At 40.1% G+C, this 22,507-nt stretch overlaps 1 protein-coding gene across 2 annotated transcripts; it reads left to right on the top strand.

Annotated features, from left to right (window-relative positions):
• The first annotated feature begins 458 nt into the window (after positions 1-458).
• On the top strand, positions 459-22,278 carry BPNT1 (3'(2'), 5'-bisphosphate nucleotidase 1). 2 transcript variants are annotated; one of them, XM_036495214.2, is made up of 10 exons: positions 459-598; positions 5,134-5,261; positions 10,334-10,438; positions 11,100-11,207; positions 12,760-12,808; positions 14,470-14,561; positions 15,920-15,964; positions 18,128-18,325; positions 20,474-20,579; positions 21,929-22,278. In XM_036495214.2, the coding sequence occupies exons 2-10, from the start codon at positions 5,142-5,144 to the stop codon at positions 22,075-22,077; spliced, it is 972 nt and encodes a 323-aa protein (XP_036351107.1). In that variant the 5' UTR covers positions 459-598; positions 5,134-5,141; the 3' UTR covers positions 22,078-22,278. The 2 variants fall into 2 exon arrangements, with proteins under 2 accessions (XP_036351107.1, XP_004578687.1); XM_004578630.3 differs by lacking the exon at positions 15,920-15,964.
• Positions 22,279-22,507: the final 229 nt, after the last annotated feature.

Here is a 22,507-nt window from a genome sequence, read left to right as displayed (position 1 = left end):
GGCGCCGCGGCCAGTGGCCTCACCTGTCAGGACTTGGAGTTGGAGCGGAGGGTGCCGTCGAGGAGGGTAGGAGCACTTTGGAAAGAAGCACTGGTTTTGCGGTTTTGTGGTTGCGGAGGTGCAACCGCATAGCTTGGTGGCCACCCCAAAATCTCCACCGAGCCCTGAGTGAAGCAGCAGTCTCTGCGGGGCGAAACCCGCTCGCCAAGCGAACACGTTTGCAAAGAGTGACTGTACACGGTGGGCTGAAGACTCTCAACACTGATGCCCACTTCTAGAAGCGGACACACTTTTCCTGGCATCCCAGGTGACGCTCGCCTTCTGAGGCAAAGCGAAGAGCCGGAGCGGCGGACTCGGCCGACGGGTCGCGGAAACGCCTGTGTGCGCTTGCGCCGAGTTCCCGCATGCTCAGTGGCTACGAGAAGTTTGCCCCAAGTGACCCATTGCGGTAGTGGACGCGGAGAGGCACCTTCGTCCTCTTTGCGAGGTTGTCGCTGTCCCTGTGGAATCTCGTCCGGAGTGGTTCCTGCTGAGTCGTTGTAAAGTCTCCCCTGCCGGTCAGATCTGAGTAGTGATTTCTTAATTCCACTTTACTCAGGTAAGAAGAGATTCAGGCGACTTTATGTAATCTCTCTAGCTATTCTGGTTTGGGACCTAGAATATTGATGTTCAGGGTTGTCTGTGTCTGTCGTACTCCAGAGTCGACTTGTAGCGGTACATTGCAGTGACAAGAAGGCAAACCCTGATCGTGAATTCGTTCATAGGCCGGAGAGTAAATGTTTTTAGACGAGTAGATATTTTCACAGCTACCGTTTCTGCGAATTTGTGCTCCTCTGTAGTTCTTTGGGCTTCCCTGGAAATGCAATGGCTAGTTGATCAGTTGAGTGTTTTCCTGAGCTTCTCGAAGTCCTCCCGGGAGGATTCCTCCATGTCAGCAGTGTGGAGGCATGTGTTCCCTCATCCTCTTTGCAAGCAGGGCAGACTTACCCGTGCCAAGCTTGCACATTAACAGTCTTTCCTCTATTTTAATTTGCCTTTCTTTCACAACTAGGGAGGTGGGGCATTTCATATATTTAGTAACTATTGTTTGTCTTTTTCTAGAAATTGGGCTTGTTCTTGCTCATTTTATTTTTAGATTATTCGTCTTTCACTTGTCGATAATTAAGAACCTTCCCAGATTAGCTCATTTGTCTATTTCAGGATACAAGATTTTTAAAAAAATTTTTGCAACTTATGGCATTGTGGCTATGTAGAAATTTAAATTTTGTGCAAAATTGGCATTTTTTAATTTAACTTAGAAGGCATTTCACTCGTGGCATATACCCATTCTTACGGCTTTATTTTAAAAAAAGCATTCATTCACCTAGAGTACGTATATATATATTTAAGGTTTTTCTTGTTTAATTGCAAAGGCAGATATACAAAGAGATTTTCCATCTGCTAGTTCATTCCTCAAGTGGCCACAACGGCATGAATAAGCCAATCCAAGAACTTCTTGTTGGTCTCCCACATGGCTGCGGGGTCCCAAGGCTTTGGGTCATCCTCTGTTGCTTTCTCAGGCCACAAGCAGGGGACTGGATGGGAAGTGGAGCAGCTGCGACACAAGCCAGTAGAGCCCTTATGGGATTCTGGTGGATGTAAGGCGAGTATTTAGCCACTAGGCTATCACACTGGGTTCTAGTGTGTGTGTGTGTGTGTGTGTGTGTGTGTGTGTGTGTGTAATTTTATTTGAAAGTCTGATATACACAAAGAGAGATAGAGAAGATCTTCTATCTGTTGATTCACTCCCCAAGCAGCTACAATGGCCCGAGCTGAGCCGATCCCAAGCTAGGAGCTTCTTGCGGGTCTCCCACATGGGTACAGAGTCCCAAGGTTTTGGACTGTCCTCTAATGATTTCCCAGGCCACAAGCAGGGAGGTGCATGGGAAGCTGGGCTGCCGGGATTAGAACCGGTGCCCATTGGGAATCCCTGTGCATTCAAGGTGAGGACTTTAGCTGCTAGGCTACCACACCGGGCCCCTCTAGAATATATTTTGAAACAAAGAATGCAAAAGGGAATTAACATTTTTAAAGTCATCCATTCCCCCATGATTGGCAATATTACTGTTAGTATGTTTGTGTCAGTCACTTGAATGCAATTAATTCCATTCATTTGTGTTTCTAGCCAAATTATTTAATTAGTGCAGTTTTATGTATACTGGTAATAGTGTTTGCATTCTTTGTTCTTTTTTCAGAATTTGCTGTGTCATGCCCTTATTCTTTTTTTTTTTTCCAGAGGGATTTGAACTTTGGCATTATTTGGCCCAAGTCTGAAAGAGAAATAATTTTAATGTTTTTTTTTTTTTTTAAAGATTTTATTATTACTGAAAAGCCGGATGTACAGAGAGGAGGAGAGACAGAGAGGAAGATCCTCCATCCGATGTTTCACTCCCCAAGTGAGCCGCAACAGGCCGGTACGCGCCAATCCGATGCCGGGGACCAGGAACCTCCTCCGGGTCTCCCGTGCGGGTGCAGGGTCCCAATGCATTGGGCCGTCCTCGACTGCTTTCCCAGGCCACAAGCAGGGAGCTGGATGGGAAGTGGAGCTGCCGGGATTAGAACCGGTGCCCATATGGGATCCCGGGGCTTTCAAGGCGAGGACTTTAGCCGCTAGGCCACGCCGCCGGGCCCCAATTTTAATGTTTTGATTGGAAACACATTAGTCAGTTTTTTAGTCAAATCCTCATACATATGCATTCAAGATACTTCTCAGTGATAAAAAACTGCTTCTCTGATTGCAGTTATTTTTCATCCCTTTAAAGTAGCCCCAATGGTGATTGGAAACAATTCATAATACGTAAATACAGGCGGATGTTAGATTGATCACTTTTGTGCAACCCTTTTTCACAAATGCTCTGTGCCTAAGACCAGAATGCTAGGAAAAAGAACTCATTGTCTGACTTAGGGTCATGTTGGTTATCATACTGCATCCTGAAGGTAAAAAACTCTTGCAAAACTTCTAGCAACTTTTTGCTAACATTGCTCGCTGCCTGACTGCAAAACGTTTGGATTTAATTTAACAGTATTAATAGCTGATCAGTAGTACTGACACAAATGCTTAACATGTGTCACTCATCTAACAGCTGCAACAACACTATAATGTAGGTACTGTTATCTCCATTCGGAGGTGTAGGCACAAAATGCAAGGACCTTTCTGAAGGTCATACAGTAAATGTGTGCCAGAATCAGGATTTGAACCTGGGTATCTGGGTCCGGAGCGCATGTGCTTAACTACCAAGCTGTTTGACTCTGTGTTCAGAAAGGCGTGTAGTGAAAGGTGGTGTTTCAGCACCAAGAAGGTCTGAAAACGGTAGAGTGTTTAAGGAGGTTGACTTGCATCCAAGCGGTTTCGGCATTGTTATTAGTGCACCAGGAGCATAAGAATATATTTTTCATATGAGGACCTGAAGAGGGTACAATTTGAAAGGCTAGCAGGAGCCTCTTCCACAGACTTTTTTTTTTTAAGAATTATATATTTTACTTGAAAGAGTTATAGAGACAGAGAGGAGAGAGACTGGTTCACTCCCCAAATGGCTGCTACAGCCAAGTTGGGTCAGTGTAAAGCAGGGGGCAGGAGCTTCTTCCGATTTTCCTACGCGGGTACGGTGTGTGGGTTATCCCCACATATACTTCCATCCTTTACACTTCTCATAGCTCTCTTGGCACTTGCCAGTTTCATATTGTAGGTGTTAGGTTAGATTACCCACCTCCCAGATAAATAGTAGCTCCTCAGAGGCACATGTTACAGCTTGGATTTCAGCCGCTGAAGCAGCTTCCCCATGTAGTTTCCATGGTGTTTGCACCTTGAATACCTCACACAAAAACTTTCTTCCATGTTTAGGAGCCTAAGCTGCCGGAGGCCAGCTCCAGCCAAGTTCAGAGCTTGAGAAAGAGGTTTGAAGTCGGTGAAAAGAAAAGACACAGACTCTGTCACATGGTGCCCTCTCGTAACAACTCAAGAAGCTGTCCTTTTTTATTTACCCAGCCACATCACAAGCTTCTGCACAAACATTTAATTGTTCTATTTTTACTTAATGACTAAGAAGGCATGTGCAGACATTTGGTCATTCTGTTTGTACTTCATGGCTAAGCAGGAGCCCCTAAAGATAATTCTGAAAAATACTGTATTCATATTCTTCAAAGCAAGCTATTGATCATTCTTCAGTAATAGCAATGGAGCGACAGCCAAGACTCCAGGGCCAAGGCACATGCAGTTACCTGCTAATCAGCAATGCATTCATACCACATTTCTATTTGTACAATTTACTCATCACTCAATGGGAAAAAATATGCTGCAAGGCATAAAAATCCAAGACAAAAGCTTCAAGTAGTAAATCCCCCTACAACTACGGGCTCTGTAACCCCACAGACAATCAAACAATAATTAAAAGCATATCTCCATAATACTAACAAAAGCACCCTTTAATTCTTCTAGCCAAAAATTATGTAAGAGGCTAAAACAGATACATTTTCTATGCTCCAAAGAAATTGCAAAGACAGGCTAGTCACAGTAACTGTATTTATCGCCATAGCAGTTTCAGCTCATACTCCCATCACTTCCATTAGTTCGTAGGATTCTTATCAAGCCATTCCCCAGAAGGCATGCAACATGTATGGGCCAGATTCCAGGGCAATGGGTAGGCACACAGTAAAGTGTCCAGAAATGGCATGGGTTTAATTGTACTCCTGTGTGCAGTTAAAAGCCACTCACCAAGACATTATCAGTAACATTAACTCCCAAGCTCACATCGGTTGCAAAAGTCATCTCACAGGGACAAACAACAATGCCTCAATATGTTACAGAATTCTTAGTGGGGTGGTTGAGTGTCCATGCAAAAGGGGTGAGACTGCATCAAGGTGGTCGGAGAGACAAGCGCCAGGCCTTGCCAAACAGCTGGAAGCTCCTCTGGGCCTTGCCAAACAGGGGAGCTGTTCTCTTCACACTTTCGTATTATCCATACCCAGTGCACGGATCCCAGCACTGGGCTGACCCTGGTGAATCACAAAATAAATACATACCTGGAATTGAATTCAAGTAAATAAAACCAGTTCTTGACTTTGGAAGTAATAAGACATTTTTCTTGATTTCCTTAGGACTCATCATGGCTTCCAGTCACACTGTCTTGATGCGGTTGGTAGCCTCAGCATATTCCATTGCTCAGAAGGCAGGCGTGATAGTGAGACATGTTATTGCTGAAGGAGACCTGGGTATCGTGGAAAAGGTACTGCATGTGTCATTTCATACCACTCTGTTTTCCTTTGCTGAGGTTTAATTCAAAGATGTGTCTGTTTAGACTATCAGCTAAAACACTTGATGGATTCTTTGTAGATACTAAAAGACCTTTGGTTTAAAGGACTCCATTTCTGCAGACATCCTAGAACCATGATTTTATTTATATAACAAGGCCTCCTTTTTTTCCCCCAAGAATTACTGATTTACTTGAAAGGCCAAATTAGAGAGAATCTTCCTTCTACTGGTTCACTCACCAAGGGGCTGTGATGTCCAGGGTTGGGCTGGACCAAAACTAAAGCCAGAAGCTTCTTGCATGTCTCCCACATGGGTGGCAGGGGCCCAGGAATTTGTCCCATCTTTTACCACTTTCCCAGGCACCTTAACAGAGAACTGGATAGCAAGTGGAGCAACCATGACTCAAACCGAGCACCCACATGGTATGCTCACATTGCAGGTGGGGCCAAACCTGCGGCAATATAGTGCCAGCCCCTGAGTGCATCTTCTGGCCAATATCCAGTTCCAGCATAAATCCTAGAGGAATCTAATTACCTGTAAAACCGGGAGATTCTTAGGGAAGTCAACATGTTTGGTAAACTTTGGCATCTAAGTGTGTATTCCCTACATTCAAAACAATACTCTTTTTTTTTTTCCTGAATGAAGTAAAAACTGACTTTCTTTTCATTACAGTGATTTCTAGGTTAATATGTTACTAGAAAATTTTTAGTGATGGTTGATTCTTTTTTTATTGGAAAAGTTAACAGGGGAGGGGGGGACAAAAAGAACTCTTCCATCTACTCTTCACTCCTCAGTTGGGTGCAGGGATGGAGCTGGGCTGGACTGAAGCCAGGAACTTCCGTATCAATCAGAGTCACAACACTAGCCGTGGTGACTGATTCTTTAAAGACATCACATTATGTGTGTGTTCCAGTTTAAAGTAGTATTTCGTATGTAAGATTTGGTTATTTCACATTACAGACTTTGAAAGTGAATTTAGATATAATGACTTTTAATCTTTTAAGTCTTTAGCATGATCCTTAAAGATTATAAGATTGTATTATTTTTTATATTTATGTATTTTTATATTCATATTTTTGTCCAAGTGAGACAATTATGGATTATTATTTATCATTAACACTTTAATAGAGTCACAGAAATAGGATCATAATCAAATCACTCACAGTAAGCTATCTATATAGTGTTATTATTCTTAGAAAATTTAAGAGTATTTTTTGTGTGTATATGTATGTATCTATATGTATATGTATATATACTTAAGAGTATATATATATATATACACATATTCTTTACACACATACTGTATGTGTGTGTGTATAAAAAAACAACTCAAGGGGGAAGCATTTAGCCTAGCAGTTAAGATACCTGCATCTTAAATTAGATGGCCTGGGTTTGATTCCCAACTCTGGCTCCTGATGCCTACTGATGCAGACCTCCGAAAGTAGTGGTGATGGCTCAAGTAACTGGGTTCCTATCACCCACTTGAAGATCTGGACTGAGTTTCTGGTTTCCAGCTTCAGCCTGGCCCAGCTATAGCCATTGCAGGTATTTGGAGCAAACCAGCAGATGGGAACTCTCTCACTTTTTGTATCTCTCAAATTAAAAATAATAACAACAACAATTCAAGCTATTCACATAGTGTAGACGACATCTCCCCATCCAGAAGTCACTGTTCGATGTATTCATAGCTGGGGGAACATTCTTTTCCTCATGGAGAAGGTTAATTGTTGGTAGAGCACACAGGACTCTGCCCGAGACTTCGGCCTATATTCTGGGAAGGCTAGTTAATGTATTGAATCACAAGATTAAGTGGGTTTTTTTTGTTTTGTTTTGTTTTTAAAGATTTATTTTATTTTTATTACAAAGTCAGATATACTGAGAGGAGGAGAGAGGAAGTGGAGCTGCCGGGATTAGAACCAGCGGCCATATGGGATCAAGGCGAGGACCTTAGCCACTAGGCCACGCTGCCAAGCCCAAGATTAAGGGTTAAAACTAGTTGTTAGCGCTAAGAAAAGTAAGCCAAATCCAGGAGGAGTGATTATAAAATGCTAGTTCATACTCAAGTAACACAAGGTAAACCCAGTTCCATTTTGTTGTTGTTGAACGATGTTTTAGTGGTGAGCATGTAGCTTAATATTTCAGCCATGGAAGCTGTGTCCCATATTGAAGTATCTGAGTTCAATCACCTGTTCCATCCGCTGACCCCAACAATCTGAAAAATGCAAACTGGGTGCTAATGAAGTTACTGGGGAACTGCCACCACATGGGAGATGAATTAAGTTCTTTTTTTTAAATGGAGGTTTTTCTTTATGATTTATTAATTTAGTTAGTTTTTTATTGGAAAGTCAAATTTACAGAGAGAAGGAAAGACAAAAGATCTTCCATCTGCTGGTTTACTCCCCAAGTGGCCACAGTGGACAGAACTGAGCTGATCCAAAGCCAGGAGCCAGGAGCTTCTTTCGGGTCTCCCACACAGGTGCGGGGTCCCAAGGCTTTGGACCATCCTTGACTGCTTTCCCAGGCCACAAGCAGGGAGCTGGAAGGGAATTGAAGCAGCCAGGACACAAACCAGTGCCCATATGGGATCCTGGCACATGCAAGGCAAGGACTTCAGCCGCTGGGCTACTTATTGCACCGGGCCCACGAATAAAGTTCTTAATTCCCAGTTTTCTCTGGTCCTGTCCCAGCCATTCTGGGCTGAAGAGAATTTGTTCTTTCTCTTTCACAAGCTCTCTTCCCCAGTCTCTCTGCCTCTTAAATAAACAAATTTATTTTTAAAAGATTTTTTTTCAATCCTGGGTTTCAAAGAGAACTTTCATTCACTGATTCACTTCCTAACATGACTAACAACTAGGGCTGGGGAGGCTGAAGATAAAGCGTGGGACTTATCAGGGTGTTATGTTGGTGGCATGGCCTAAGAACTTCAGTTTTCAAACACTGCCTCCCAGGATGGGCATCAGCAGAAAGCCAGAGAAAAAGTGGTACACCCACAACTGAATTTTCCAGAATGAGATGTCAGTTCCCAAAGTAGCATCCTAACCACTGTGCCAATGCAATACCAAATATTCAAAATAAATAAATAAAAGCAAAGATTTTCATTGACCTTATGCATGCTTAATGAAACCACCATAAAGTAACATGCTTTTCAGAATGCTGCTAATGTCTTTTCCAAAAACTGGTTCCTATTTTTAAAATAAATAGTGAAAAAGTTTAGCAGGAAAGTAAATGAACGTATTTGTCTTATCACCATTGCCAGTAATTTGGATCATTTCCTTCCAAATTTTTAATTTTGCATCATTTGCCTTATTTAAAGTGAATTTATGTTGTGTGTATATTAGTTGTACAATTACCTAGCCTGTAGCTAAGGGTAGATTATTCACGTTAGAAGAAGAGTTGCATTTTCATTGACCTTTGTATTACTGCTCAGACTCCTCTAAAACTTTATTTTAAAAGAAACAGTGCAACATAAGATTGTCACTAGGGTATGCAGAATGATGAATTTTGGCACTATGTTGATACAAAGAGAAAAAGTTATCTTGAAGAAGAAATAGTTTTCCTTGTGGAAGTAGTGAAATGACCGTTAGTGTGTCTTCTCTGCAGCAGTGGTTTTCAAATTTGACTGATACATGACTATTCTTCAAACTCAACAATTAAAGTGATTTCATTCAGCAGATATTTATAAAGCGCCTGCTGTATGCCAGGGAGAAAACTTCAGGGAAAAAATTCCTAGAACATTCAGTTGGAATAAGAGGGGATGGCCATTGTAGTTCAGTGAGTTGAGCCATTGCTTAGGATACCCACATCCTGTATCAAAGTACTGGGTTCAAGTATTGGCCACTCTGTGCTTCTGCTCCACACCCCTGCTCATGTACCACGGAGGCAGCAGATAATGGCCCTACAACTTGCAGTCTTGTCATATGTGTAGGAGACTTGGCTCGGTCCAGCCTGGTCCAGCTTTAGCTGCTGTGGGCATTTAGAGAATGCAGTAATGGAAGATCTCTTTCTCCGTTGCTTTGCTTTTCAAATAAATAAATCTTTTCAAAAATAGTCATTTTCATTGAGATAACCAACAAAATTCAACATGGCATAAAATTCTATTTAAGATAATATGATCTGTGGCTAGCATTGTGAGGTGTTGGGTAAAGCCACCTTTGTTGCTAGCACCCCCATTTAGGCAACAATTTGTATCCTAGCTATTCAGCTTCCTATCCTGCTCCTTACTATGGTGCCTGGGAAAGCAGCAGAAAATGACCCAAGTGCTTGGGCCCCTGTACCCATGGCCCAAAGTATACATGGATACATGGACAAAACTCCTGAATTATAGCTTTGGCCTGACCCAGCATGTTGTGGCCGTTTGAGGAGTGAACCAGTGAACGAAAGACCTCTCTACTTCTCCCTCTCTGTGTAACTCACAATTTCAAATTAAAAAAAAAAAAGTCTTAAAAAAATGGTGTAATCTGTATATTCACTTAACCAAGCTTATTTGCATTTTTAACATGCAATTTCTCTCAAAGAAAACAGCTTTCAATTACAAAATTTTCCACTCTCACTAGCATTACTGTGTGGTCTGCAAGGAGGGTGCCATAGAAGAGCTAGTAAAGTTACTGCAATTCATGCTTATGTTTTTTGATTTATGCTATTTCTTTTTATACACGAGTGAATCATCTTCAAGTACTCTTGAATTATTAGCACTAGAATTGGGAGAAATTACAGAAGGACCCATTTAGGGCATACTTTTCAAGTAAAGATACAGAATTTGTCATAAAATGATAAATTTTCTGTCTCTTAACATGTTTAAGCAAAATGGTAATATCTAAAGATCTTAGAAATTTCTGAACCAGGAAAAAATATGTGCCGTATAACTTTAAACGCTCCTTTTAAATTTTAATCACTGTTAATCCTGAGAGTAAATCCATCCTAAGAAACTAGTTAATTCATTTGTGACTCTAAAAACTGACAGTGTAATATGAGTTGTGTAGATAGTCATTCATGAGCAATCAAATGACAACTTCCCATTGATCTGCTACAACTGACGTTCTGTTACAGACCTGTGCGACGGACTTGCAGACCAAGGCTGACCGCCTGGTTCAGATGAGCATATGCTCCTCACTGGCACGGAAATTCCCCAAACTAACAATCATAGGGGAGGAGGTAAGAGTTGTCAGGAACATAATAGTCCCTTAATCCCTTGTAATGAACACTGAGGGTTTTATACTAGTATTAATGGTTTAACCATATCTCGTGTTAACCATATCTCATGTTTACACAAAAATCATTATATTCCTTAGATTTGGAACAAGTACCTGACTGTAAAGAATTTTGCGCCATGACTGGGACAGATGTCTCAGTCCTTGGCTATAGAAGGTACTGTTACTGTTATGCTCAGGATGCAAACTGTAAGAGGGTGAGAATTCTAGAACTTTGGAGTAAAATGTATTATTGTTTATATTTGAAATTAAGGTAACTTGCATCCCTATTCAAAGAGCATGACCCTTTGGAAGAATTGACATCACATGTCATTGAGAGAATAGAAGTAACTGATGTTAGAGCCCCTTGTTTAAATAAGCTTATAAACTTAAAAAGATTTTTAAAATCGTGTTCAGGGTAGTGAAGTTCGGACCATTTGCTCCCTTGTGTTTGGGATATGGTTTTATTTTTGCAGTTTGTGTTAGGTTTTGTTTTAGAAGCTGTCTATGCGCGGTAAGCAGAAGGACCAGTCAGCACTGGGCTGCTGCCCTTCTGCGACTGAGAGAAGGCGTGGTCTGTAAATCTGAAACATCTCTAGTAACTGTCAGTGTTACCTCTGCTTTAGGATCTTCCCTCTGAGGAAGTGGACCAAGAGCTGATTGAAGATGGACAGTGGGAAGAAATACTCAAACAACCATGCCCAGCCCAGTACAATTCTGTTAAAGAAGAAGACGTAAGATCTGTGCTTCTCTTTTCACTCCATGTTTCTTGCCATAGTAAAGGAAATAACATTTGCCTCTAGGAAAACAAGTTGGTATTTGTAAAATGAGGGCAACCAGGAGCTTGAAATTGTTGAGAACCAACAAGGAAGCATGAGCAACCGTCTTCTCATATGCCTACAGTTGTTTCACATCCTGATGGCTGCCTTTCCACTCTGAAAGTATTGGAAATGGCTTTGGAAAGAAAACCTAATTTATTGTTTAGAAGAGTTGATTGTGAAACACTTAGTTGATAATAGACTAGAAGAAGATGGAAAAGCTTGCTACCTTGAATTTTTAGAAGACCTTAAAAATCACACCACTGTCTGGTTATAGTTGCTTAAAAGTTAAATCTGTCATTTCACATTAACTTCCTTTAATTTTAAATACTTTAACAGTTCATTAAATATTTACCATAAGCAAGACACTTGGCTCTGTGGGGTGGAAGATACACAAAAACTGAGCATAGTGGCATTTCTCACAAAGCACTTCAACACAGCAGTTTCAGTGGTAAACGGGAGTATATACTGAATTATGGTAAAAGTTTTAATCAAAAGAAATCTCTTTCTTAACGTGCTGCATTAATGAACTGGCATTTTTCTTTGGCTTATTTAAAGAGAATTCACAAAGTTAGTACAAAATGCATATTTTGCAAAAACAAAACAAAAAACAAAAAACATGGCTGTGGCAGGCACTGGTACGGCAGTTAGGACACAGCTTAGAACATATGCATCCCATAGGGGAATGCAAGGGTTCAAGCCCTGGCTGCACTTCTAATTCCAGCTTCCTGCTAAAGCTTACCATGGAAGGCATCTCCAGGTGGCTCGAGTATCTGGGTACCTGCCACCCATGGGGGAGACCTGAATTGAGATTTGAGGCTCCTGGTTTTAACCCACCCCCGCCTGACATTTGAGGAATGAGCCAGTAGGCAGAAGACACCTGTCTGTCTTTTTCTTCCTTTCAAATACATGGATTTCAAAACAATTTGCACCAAAATAAACATCTTTTAAATTCATCTTTCCATTAACTTTTTGAATTTTTCTCATTTGAACAATGTCCTTAAGATATTTTGAGTGTATTTTTAAAAATCAACATATGTAATTTATAGATAAAAATGAATACCAACCACACATTGTTCAAAACATTTTTGCTGGAGCTTTGAAGTTTTGCCACACTATCAGCTCAATGTGTGGTCATGACCTTCTGCCTAATAGTGACAATAAACTTTTTATCAGTTAAGCATATCATACTTAAAATACTTAGATCACAAACAAAAACTAAAAAAAAAAAAAAGAAAAAGAAAAGAATTCTTAGATCAAACTCTTATCTATTTTCAGTGAACTTTTTCCCTTTTACGAAACTGGGTGGAGTTTTCTTACAATTTTTTGAAATATCACACTGTTGATGCTGTCTTAAGAAATTTGTTACGTCTGTAGTATGAATTTTTAAAAATTGTCATTTTACTCTATTTAAATCCACTTTGGGAAATGTGTATACTTGATTTAGATGTCTCTCCTTTTTTTGAAGCTTGTAGTCTGGGTTGACCCCCTCGATGGTACCAAGGAGTATACTGAAGGTTGGTATCTATTTGCATTTGACAGCAGTAATACCAGGATGTGATATTTAGCTGTAAGTATTTGGCATTTTAGATACTGTATGAAAAGCTGGTATTATATTTTCCTCTAAAGCTCTCTTTGTGCTCCGGTTATTTAACTGTTGTCATAAATCAGTAATTGTCAAAGCAAATGGAAAAGCTTAATTTTCTTCAAACAATGCCCCTCTTCCCTCCGCCCTCCCGCTCCCCGACACACACACACACACACACACACACACTCTGTCTCTCTCTCTCTCTCTCTCTCTCTGCCGGTCCACAACTCAGAGTCCCTAATGAGAATGACGGACATGTGACACCAGTGTGACCATGGGCTGTACTCAACCTCCCGGGGCAGGCGAATGATGACCCGCACAGCTGTGCTGCCCTTGCCCTCCTGCCACTTCCGTTCCCATCCTATGGGAGCCATCTTCTCCATGCCCTTACCTTTTAAAGACTGCTTTTGAAGCCATTACACGGTTTCGCCTTGCTGAAGCTGTGTAAAAATGAGAGAAATTAGAAAACTGCTTAGAACTTTGTTTTTTTAAGATCTAACTAATTTTTTTAGATTGGTTTTCAGCTTCAAAGCTTGAAGAAAATTCTCATCATTACCAGAATTAAACTCTTTCATTGGAGGAGACATATCCACGATGAATTAATCACATAGTGCACTTTTGTAGATGTGTGTGTGTGTGTTTTACTGCTAGCATTTCTGTGATTGGAAACGTGAAAGCTCTGGACAGCTTTACTGTATATAACAGTGCCTAGAAAGCTTATTTAGGTCTTTAGCTCCATCCCCAGAGAGTTTAACTTGCAAGTTCTGGAAGGAGATGAAAAAGATCTCCATGCCTTGAAAAATTATACTGATTAGTTCTTTTTTTTTTTTAAGATTTATTTTATTTTTATTGGAAAGTCAGATATATAGAGAGGAGGAGAGACAGAAAGATCTTCCGTCCGATGATTCACTCCCCAAGTGACCGCAATGGCTGGTGCTGTGCCGATCTGAAGCCAGGAGCCAGGAACCTCTTCCAGGTCTCCCACACGGGTACAGAGTCCCAAGGCTTTGGGTCGTCCTTGACTGCTTTCCCAGGCCACAAGCAGGGAGCTAGATGGGAAGCAGGGCCGCCGGGATTAGAACCAGCAACCATATGGGATCCTGGCGCATTCAAAGCGAGGACTTTAGCTGCTAGGCCATGCTGCCGGGCCCTACTGATTAGTTCTAATGCTGGTTGGTAATCCATGGATCCCACTTCGAAATGACTTCCTTTAGAGGCATAAAATGCGAGTCCAGAGAGCATTCCAGGAATGTAAAGAAATTCATCAGGTAAGAGTGAATTGAACAATTGAGGAAAGGACATAATGCAGTCAAGTGATCATAGCCACAGTTCTGGCTGCTTAATTTAATTGGTTTACAGATTATACTCATGATATCATGGTGATCAGTTAATTAAATAAAATGGTCATAAACCCTATTCCTGTGTCTGGCCAGTTCTCTTATAATTTTTGTGCACTCTAAGTAGAGGTAATCATGGATGCATTATTGCAATCCCTTACCTTTACTGCCACATAACTTGAAGTACTTGAAGTACTGATGATGAGTCATAAATGAGAAATTAATATAACTGATGTTAATTTCTTCTTCATAGGTCTTCTGGACAATGTAACAGTTCTTATTGGAATTGCTTATGAAGGAAAAGCCATAGCAGGAATTATTAATCAGCCATATTACAACTACCAGGTATTACTATAAATAATGCAAACATATTTAACTATGTGAATAATTATGGAAACATATGGTTGCTGATGTGATTTCTACCTTAGCTGCACATACAGTCATTTTGAGAGCTTTTCAAAATACAGATTTCCACTTCGTACCCCAGCAGTGCTGACTCAGAACCTCTGGGGGTGTTGGTGCCACAGATGTGTTGTTATGTGTGTGTGCACTGCAATGGAAAGTTTTGGAAATGACCAACCTCGTTCTTGATCTCTTGGCAAATTACCAAGAGAGCTGATTTACAGGTAGTTGTTAAAGTGCATTTCAAAAATGACCTTTTCAGGCAGAAAAAGATGCTAGCCAGGTTCTCCTGGTAATATTGCATAATACCCTAAGTGATATTATCGGTAAGAAGTAAATATACTTTTGTACTTTTCTCTTATTTGTCTTTTCTGATCTCCCTTTTCTTATTATACATCAAAGAAATCGTGTCTTAAGCACAAGAGTTTAGTGTAATGTAATAGCGAGGATATGTATTTAGATCACATTAAATTTTAAAGGAAATTGGGCCCGGCGGCGTGGCCTAGCAGCTAAAGTCCTCACCTTGAAAGCCCCGGGATCCCATATGGGCGCCAGTTCTAATCCCGGCAGCTCCACTTCCCATCCAGCTCCCTGCTTGTGGCTTGGGAAAGCAGTTGAGGACGGCCCAATGCATTGGGACACTGCACCCGTGTGGGAGACCCGGAAGAGGTTCCAGGTTCCCGGCTTCGGATCGGCACAGCATCGGCCCGTTGCGGCTCACTTGAGAGTGAATCATCGGACGGAAGATCTTCCTCTCTGTCTCTCCTCCTCTGTGTATATCTGGCTGTAATAAAATGAATAAATCTTTAAAAAAAAATTTTTAAAGGAAATTGCTGAGATAAAATATAAGCTATTTCCAGTGATGTGACCTTAATAGAACTTTAGAGAAACAAAGCATCCAGAATAGACTACTACTTCTGAATTTACAACTTAACAGCAGGACAAAACTTCTACATTACATTTATTGTTCCTGTTATCTATGATTATAAATTTTATTTATAATCATGTATTGCTTAGAACTTAACCAGAATATATATTGGAAAAGTCATATTACAAATTAAGTGTCTGTTAATTCTTTTAGTAGAACTTTAATGTTTATATGGTATTGTACACAGATGAAAGTTTATAGGTTTTATATGAATTTTACAGTGAGTATCACTTAAAAGAAGACCAATTAATTCATAGATGACATTGTAGTGTATGTCATCTTTGAACAGAAAAAGAAAGATCTAAATGCTTAGAAGTTGTTAATTTTCCTCACTCCTTTCAGAGATTAGAAAAGTTGTATTCATTTTCCACAGAACGTTGAAAAGCAGAAGTTAAGGGAAGACAGGAATGAAGCAAAGGTGAGAAAAATAGGTAGGGGTTTGGTTCTAGTGGTAAATAGGACAGAGGCAGGCAGTTTGTGGTTCCCTGGGGCTCATCGTCCAACCCACCGATGGGTTCGTTCTCTCCTGTTCTGCTTCTCCTTACCTCTGTTGTTACCTCTCTCTTACCTGTTATCTTGTTATTCCTCTTGTTCTGCTTCTCATCACACTGCCTTCTGTATACTCTCCTTAACCGTTCTTTTGTTCATGGCTTAAAACTAGTTGCAATGAGTAACAATAGAAAAGCTGCTTGTCTCTACTGGTGGTATTTAAGGCTAAAGACTCAGTGCTAATTAATCACCATCATCATCATAACAGCCAACTGAAGAGCTTACCATGCACTACCAGGCTCCAGGGATTCAGATGTGTTATCTCCTTTCATACTCATCACAGCTCTTTTTACGACAACCATTACTCCCATTTTAAAGGAGAAACTGTGTAAGCAGCCTAGTGGTTAAGATGTCTGTGTCCCATAGCAGAGAATCTAGGTTCAGTGTTCAGCATTGACTCCTTATTCTGGTCACTTAATGATTGCAAATACCATCTTTCTCACCTTTAAAATATTGATGATACTCTCTACTTCATAAAGTTACTACGAGGATTAAATGAGATAATATGTGTAAAGCACTCAATATAGTATCAGATGCATGCTTGGTACTCAGTAAAATATGCCTGTTTAGTCTATAACATATGCCCACTACTTGCATATCATTGTATTTAACAGCTCTTAATTGCATCAGTTTTATTTTCCTTAAAAACTAGATTATGTTTGTCCATATTTAAGTGTATTTGGCTTCTTCAAAAAGTTTCTAGAAATGAAAAGCTATGTTTATTTTGGGGTGAAACACTTTGAAATCAGTGCTTAGTTTTGTGCATGTGTGTGTGTGTTGTTTGTTTGTTTTAAGGATTGAACTATTTATTTGAAAGGCAAAGTGACAGAGAGGAAGAAACAGAGATCTTCTATCCAGTAGATCACTTCTCAAAAAAAAATCCCAACAGCCAGATCAAAGCCAAGCTGAAGCCTGGCTGCAGGAACTGCTTCCTCCCTCATCTGGCACATGGGTGGCAGGAGCCCAGGGCCACCTTCCCTGCTTGGTAGCAGGGAGCTGATTTAATAGCACAGTAGCCCAGATTTGAGCTAGAACTCTGAAAACAGAATTCCAGCTTCACAAGAGGTTCAACCTATGATGTCACAACACTGGCCACCCAAGCATAGGGTTCCCCCCCCCAAAAAAGTCATTATTTATTTTATGATTCAGTTCTGAAGGATCTGGAATTCCTTCTCCTCCCTCCCAAAGCCCCTCCTCCTCTCATTTCCCCTATATTATTACAATAGTATAGTCCTTCAAAAACAATCGTAAGTTCCTCATTGTGCTATTTAAGTGTATCCTGACATTGTAGATATGAACAGTGGCAGAGTCCAGCATCCTATTGTCCAAGATACATCTAACAGTTTCATTTGGAATTTTTTGATAATACACATTGTATTTTCCATGAACTTTTTAAAGACCTCTTGTATTTAACAATGTAGTTGAAATTCTTTTGAGCTCTGCAAAGGAGACTAGTAGATTGTATTGTTACCATTTTGCCACTACAATTTATAGTGAGATCCTAAACTGATCTCATCCATGGCTACTTGCTGGCAGCCTGCCTATTCAGTGGTCTGCCATTATGTGTAATATAATGGACCTTTTTCCAATTACCTAGTCCCCTAATAATACAATTCTAAATGTTCCTTGGGTAATGAAAAATAGTAAGACATGATATTTCATTTCTGGGGACTTCATTATTTTTTGAAAATGTTGCACTTTCAAATACAACAAAAGATTGCTAGACAATTCAGTGATGTAATCTGTGTGCAATGACTCCTTTCCTGAGGACTCCGGGGATCAGCCGTAAACTCTTGTAGCACCTTCAGAACTGTTGATCAAAACAATAAGGCCAATCAGCTGAATGTCTCGCAAAGTTGTCAATGATAATGTTCTTGTATTTTACATTATTGACGTATTTTTACTTTTTAATAGTTAACTGTAACTAAATATTCTATATTCTGAATATACTAACTGTAAGAGTATAACTATTCCATTAATGGCTAACTTTTTTTCTCTTAAATGATTGCAAGCTTTGTTGTTGTTTACATAGGCAGGACCAGATGCTGTGTTGGGGAGGACAATCTGGGGAGTTTTAGGTTTAGGTGCCTTTGGGTTTCAACTGAAAGAAGTTCCTGCTGGCAAACACATTATCACCACTACTCGATCCCACAGCAACAAGCTGGTTGTCGACTGTGTTACTGCTATGAACCCTGATGATGTCCTACGAGTGGGAGGAGCAGGAAATAAGGTAGGACAAAGGTCGGTTATGTGCTCGGAAATGCAATTGAATCATGGGAGAAAATACTGAACTTTCTCAAAAGTTGAGCCAAGAATTTAAGAGAAGGGGTTAAACGTGGTGATTTGTTAGCATTTGTAAGTTGCAGCAACATCTCAATTTAACAAAAAGATGTGATGTTCAGGTTTTTTTTTTTCCGATGTTAGTAAAATTCAGTAGGATAAGACCCCCACCTCTCTTGGCAGAGACCCGTCTGGGATATATCCAGACCTTTCTCCCATACACACTAAGGACAGGCCTTGCCCGTCTCCTTCCTGGTTACTTCCTCCAGTGTTTCCAGGCTTCCAACCGACTGAGAGCATTATGAGCTGGGACACAACTTGACTTCCTTTCCTAGCCCTGGTCCCTTCTGATTTGTTTGTGCTCTGATTACCATCATGATGTTGCCTTCAGATGTCTCAGACTCAGCATGTGCCATGGAGCTCTTTCTCTGTTTTTCTGCCTCTGCACATATTTCTTTTCCCATTTGTTCCCCTGGCTAATGACACCACGATTTTTCTGTTTGCTCCACTGAGGCCTCTGAAAGTCACCCTTGATGCCTCCCTTCTTCACGTCTCAGTTTGGTCCTACACATGTGTAGGTTTATTTATTTTTATTGGAAAGTCAGATATACGGAGTGGAGGAGAGACAGAGAGGAAGATCTGTCCGATGATTCACTTCCAAAGTGGCTGCAATAGCTGGAGCTGAGCCAGTTCGAAGCCCGGAGCCAGAAACTTTTTCTGGATCTCCCACGTGGGTACAGAATCCCAAGGCTTTAGGTTGTGCCCTAATGATTTCCCAGGCCACAAGCAGGGAGCTGGATGGGAAGCGGGGCTGCCAGGACACAAACTGGTACCCATATGGATCACGGCGCATGCAAGTTGAGGACTTGAGTCGCTAGGCTACCACACTGGGCCCATACAGTTGCTTCTAAAGTGCTCTCCCAGTTTAATCCAGTCTAGAAAAAGTATTAAAGCAATTAAACATGAAAATTTCCCGCCCCTGTTTAAAATGCTTGAGAAGGAGAGACAGAAAAAGATCATCTGTCCTCTGGTTCATTCCCCAAATGACCACAGCAGCCAGAGCTGAACAGGTCTGAAGCCAGGAGCCAGGAGCTTCCTCCATGTCTCCCACGTGAGTGCAGGGTTCCAAGGACTTGATCCATCTTTCATTGTTTTCCCAGGCCATAATTAGGGAGCTAGATCAGGAATAGAACAGCCACATGGGATGCCATGGCCGTAGGTGGAAGCTTACCTACACATCATGGTACCATCGTGCTGGGCCCTAACATTTTTTTTAAAAAAACTTACAGTAATAAAAATAAATAAATCTGTAAAAAAAATGCCTATAGCAAGACTGAAATATTTGGAGCTGTTGTGAAATAATTGGTTGCCTTGTGTTCATTGAGGTTTATCTCATTCTATCATTCTGATCTCTCCATGTGAATACTAAATTTTGTAGTAATAATTGTTTTAAAATACAACCGAAAGGGTCAATAACTGTTGAATTCTTTGTATATCAAGTTACTGTTAGAATCATGCAAGTTCTATCAGTGACTTCAATTTTGTATTAGCATTACAGGATATATTGGGGTAGCTATTTGAATATTTCTATTTTGATAGTGGAAACAGCATAGGTGTGATTTAGATTTAGGCAAGCACTGGTTAGGCTAGTCAGCATTGCACATCTGTTAGGACTTGTCTCAATCTGTATGTTACTGTACTGCGTGATATTTATCCTTTATTAAAGGCCATTAAACTTCTGTTTTAGAAGTTTAAACATTTTTCTATGTAAATATGTATTGGTTTTTGCTAAGAAAGAAAAATGCCATGAAATAAAAAAACATTAATTTCCTTGCTTGGAATATGTAGATTTTTCAGATATTTTTGTAGCTTCTTAGACCAGTTTTTCCCTTTCAAATTACTGTATTCATATATGTTTATTCATAATACTGGTAAAATTTAAATCTGCTAAAGTGTCTCACTTATATTCGGTATAACAGAGAAACTGATTTGTAGCCTTCATAGAAACTAGCAGTTTTTCTTATTTGTGTTTGAAATATGGAAAGGCTATTTGAGGGAAATTGAGATATAATTATGATTATTGCTTTTAACATTACAGATCATCCAGCTGATTGAAGGCAAAGCCTCTGCCTACGTGTATGCAAGTCCTGGGTGTAAGAAATGGGACACGTGTGCCCCGGAAGTCATTTTACATGCTGTAGGAGGTCGGTCCATTTTGTACGGGTGAATCGTGATATTTTATTATGCTAAGAACTACTGTTTCATGTTATCACTGCCTAGATTCTGAGAACATAAAAACTTAGAAGGAAACTTAAAACATTATCCAGGGTACATTCTTAATTTTGTAGATGAAATAATGAATTTTCAGGAGATTCATTTTTCTTGATAATCTTTTTCTTTAAAGATTTATTTATTTTTTATTGGAAGGCAAAATATACAGAGAGGAGGAGAGTCAGGGAGGAAGATCTTCCATTCAATGATTCACTCCCCAGGTGGCCACAATGGCTGGAGTTGCACCGATCTGAAGCCAGGAGCCCAGAGCTTGTTCCACGTCTCCCACATGGGTGCAGGGTCCCAAGGCTTTGGGCTGTCCTTGACTGCTTTCCCAGGCTACAAGTAGCAGCTGGGGAAGGGAAGGGAAGCGGCCGGAACACAAGCTGGCACCCATATGGGATCCCGGCACGTTTAAGGCAAGGTATTGAGCCACAAGGCTATTGTGCTGGTCCCTGCATATATTCTTGTAGCTTTAATATCTTACATATTATTTTTTCTTAAGAAGTGGAATGTTTACTGTCAGTCTCTTTCAAGACATATTGGTGGGGTCAGTGTTGTGGCATGGGTGGCTAAGGCTCTCCTGGCAGTGCTGGCGTCTCACGGTGCTCTTGCAGCCTTGGATCTTATGGGATGCCAGCGTCACAGACAGTGGCTTTTCCTGATACACTACATCAACCCCTAGCGACAGATTTTCTTAAAGGCAATAGAACACCTAACTTTTTGTCTGTCATTTCTCCTAATATATTTTATCAAATTCAGCATATTATATGATTAGGGTGTTAGATTATGTATCATCATTATCTATTACTAGGAATGTAAAATGAAGCTGTAATATACAATTAGGAATGCTAAATGAAATTATAATGTTATACACTTACCATTATATGAGCTTACTTCACTTAAACACCAAGTGTTAAAATGAAATAACAGAATGAAAAAAAAAACATTTTTAAAATTGTGATTGGTGCAGATGGAGTAGAACCAATAGAAATGATTAACACCTTGGGAGGGAGACATGAATTGCAACTAACAAATACAAATTGAAAATGCTAAGTGAAAATAACCTTAATTGGAAATAAAGAAAATAATTCTTTGGTAAAAATTTCTCTACACTCTTTTAAGTGAATGAAAATTTCAAACTAATGGTTGCTTGTTATTTTATTCAGAAGTTACTGGCTGTTTTTGGATAGGGAGGTAAAGGCAATTAAAAGCAACTGGAAACCTGATCCTGTCAGCCGCTGCTGTTGTGTTGATGTTTTTTTTTTTTTTTTTTCTGTAGGCAAGTTAACTGATATCCATGGGAATGCCCTTCAGTACAACAAAGAAGTGAAGCACATGAACTCTGCAGGGGTCCTGGCCACGCTGAGGAATTACGACTACTATGCAAGTCGGGTTCCAGAGTCTGTTAAACAGGCACTTGTTCCTTAAAGGGCAGTTTCATCTGCTTAGCTAGGAGAAGGACTTATTCTCAAAACAGTAACTGATCGTATGGAATTAGAGCTGTGTCTTCATTCATTGTGATTACCAGTGATTTCTATTAGGATTAGGAAATAGGTTTACAGTGTTAAGCTTGATTAATTGACTAGTTTGACAACTGGAGAGTTTTTAAAGTTATCATGTGATATTTCTTCTTTTTATTCGAAGAAATGAAAAAAAGGTTTAGTTATGCCTAACCGTAAGGGTCAGTTGTTGATTGAACATTCCTGTCTCTTAAAGCAGATTTTTCTAGAACATAGACAAGTTAGTTGCCTAGAATTTTACTCTTGTATGCTCCTACTTCACGCATAAATATAAATATTATTATGTATGTTGATGAAAGTTTTATGATGAAAGTTTCCTTAAAATAAATTATTTAATC

This window comes from Ochotona princeps, chromosome 10 (genome assembly GCF_030435755.1).
Source record: "Ochotona princeps isolate mOchPri1 chromosome 10, mOchPri1.hap1, whole genome shotgun sequence".
NCBI lineage: Eukaryota > Metazoa > Chordata > Mammalia > Lagomorpha > Ochotonidae > Ochotona > Ochotona princeps.
The sequence above is the reverse complement of the archived record's forward strand: the minus strand, read 5'-3'. Positions and strand labels throughout refer to the sequence as shown.

Excerpts from the sequence above, each read along its gene's own strand:
- BPNT1 (XM_036495214.2), top strand. The coding sequence starts at position 5,142 with ATGGCTTCCAGTCACACTGTCTTGATGCGGTTGGTAGCCTCAGCATAT. Across the intron at positions 11,208-12,759 it reads ATTCTGTTAAAGAAGAAGAC|CTTGTAGTCTGGGTTGACCC; the intron begins GTAAGATCTGTG and ends CTTTTTTTGAAG. Across the intron at positions 18,326-20,473 it reads TGGGAGGAGCAGGAAATAAG|ATCATCCAGCTGATTGAAGG; the intron begins GTAGGACAAAGG and ends TTAACATTACAG.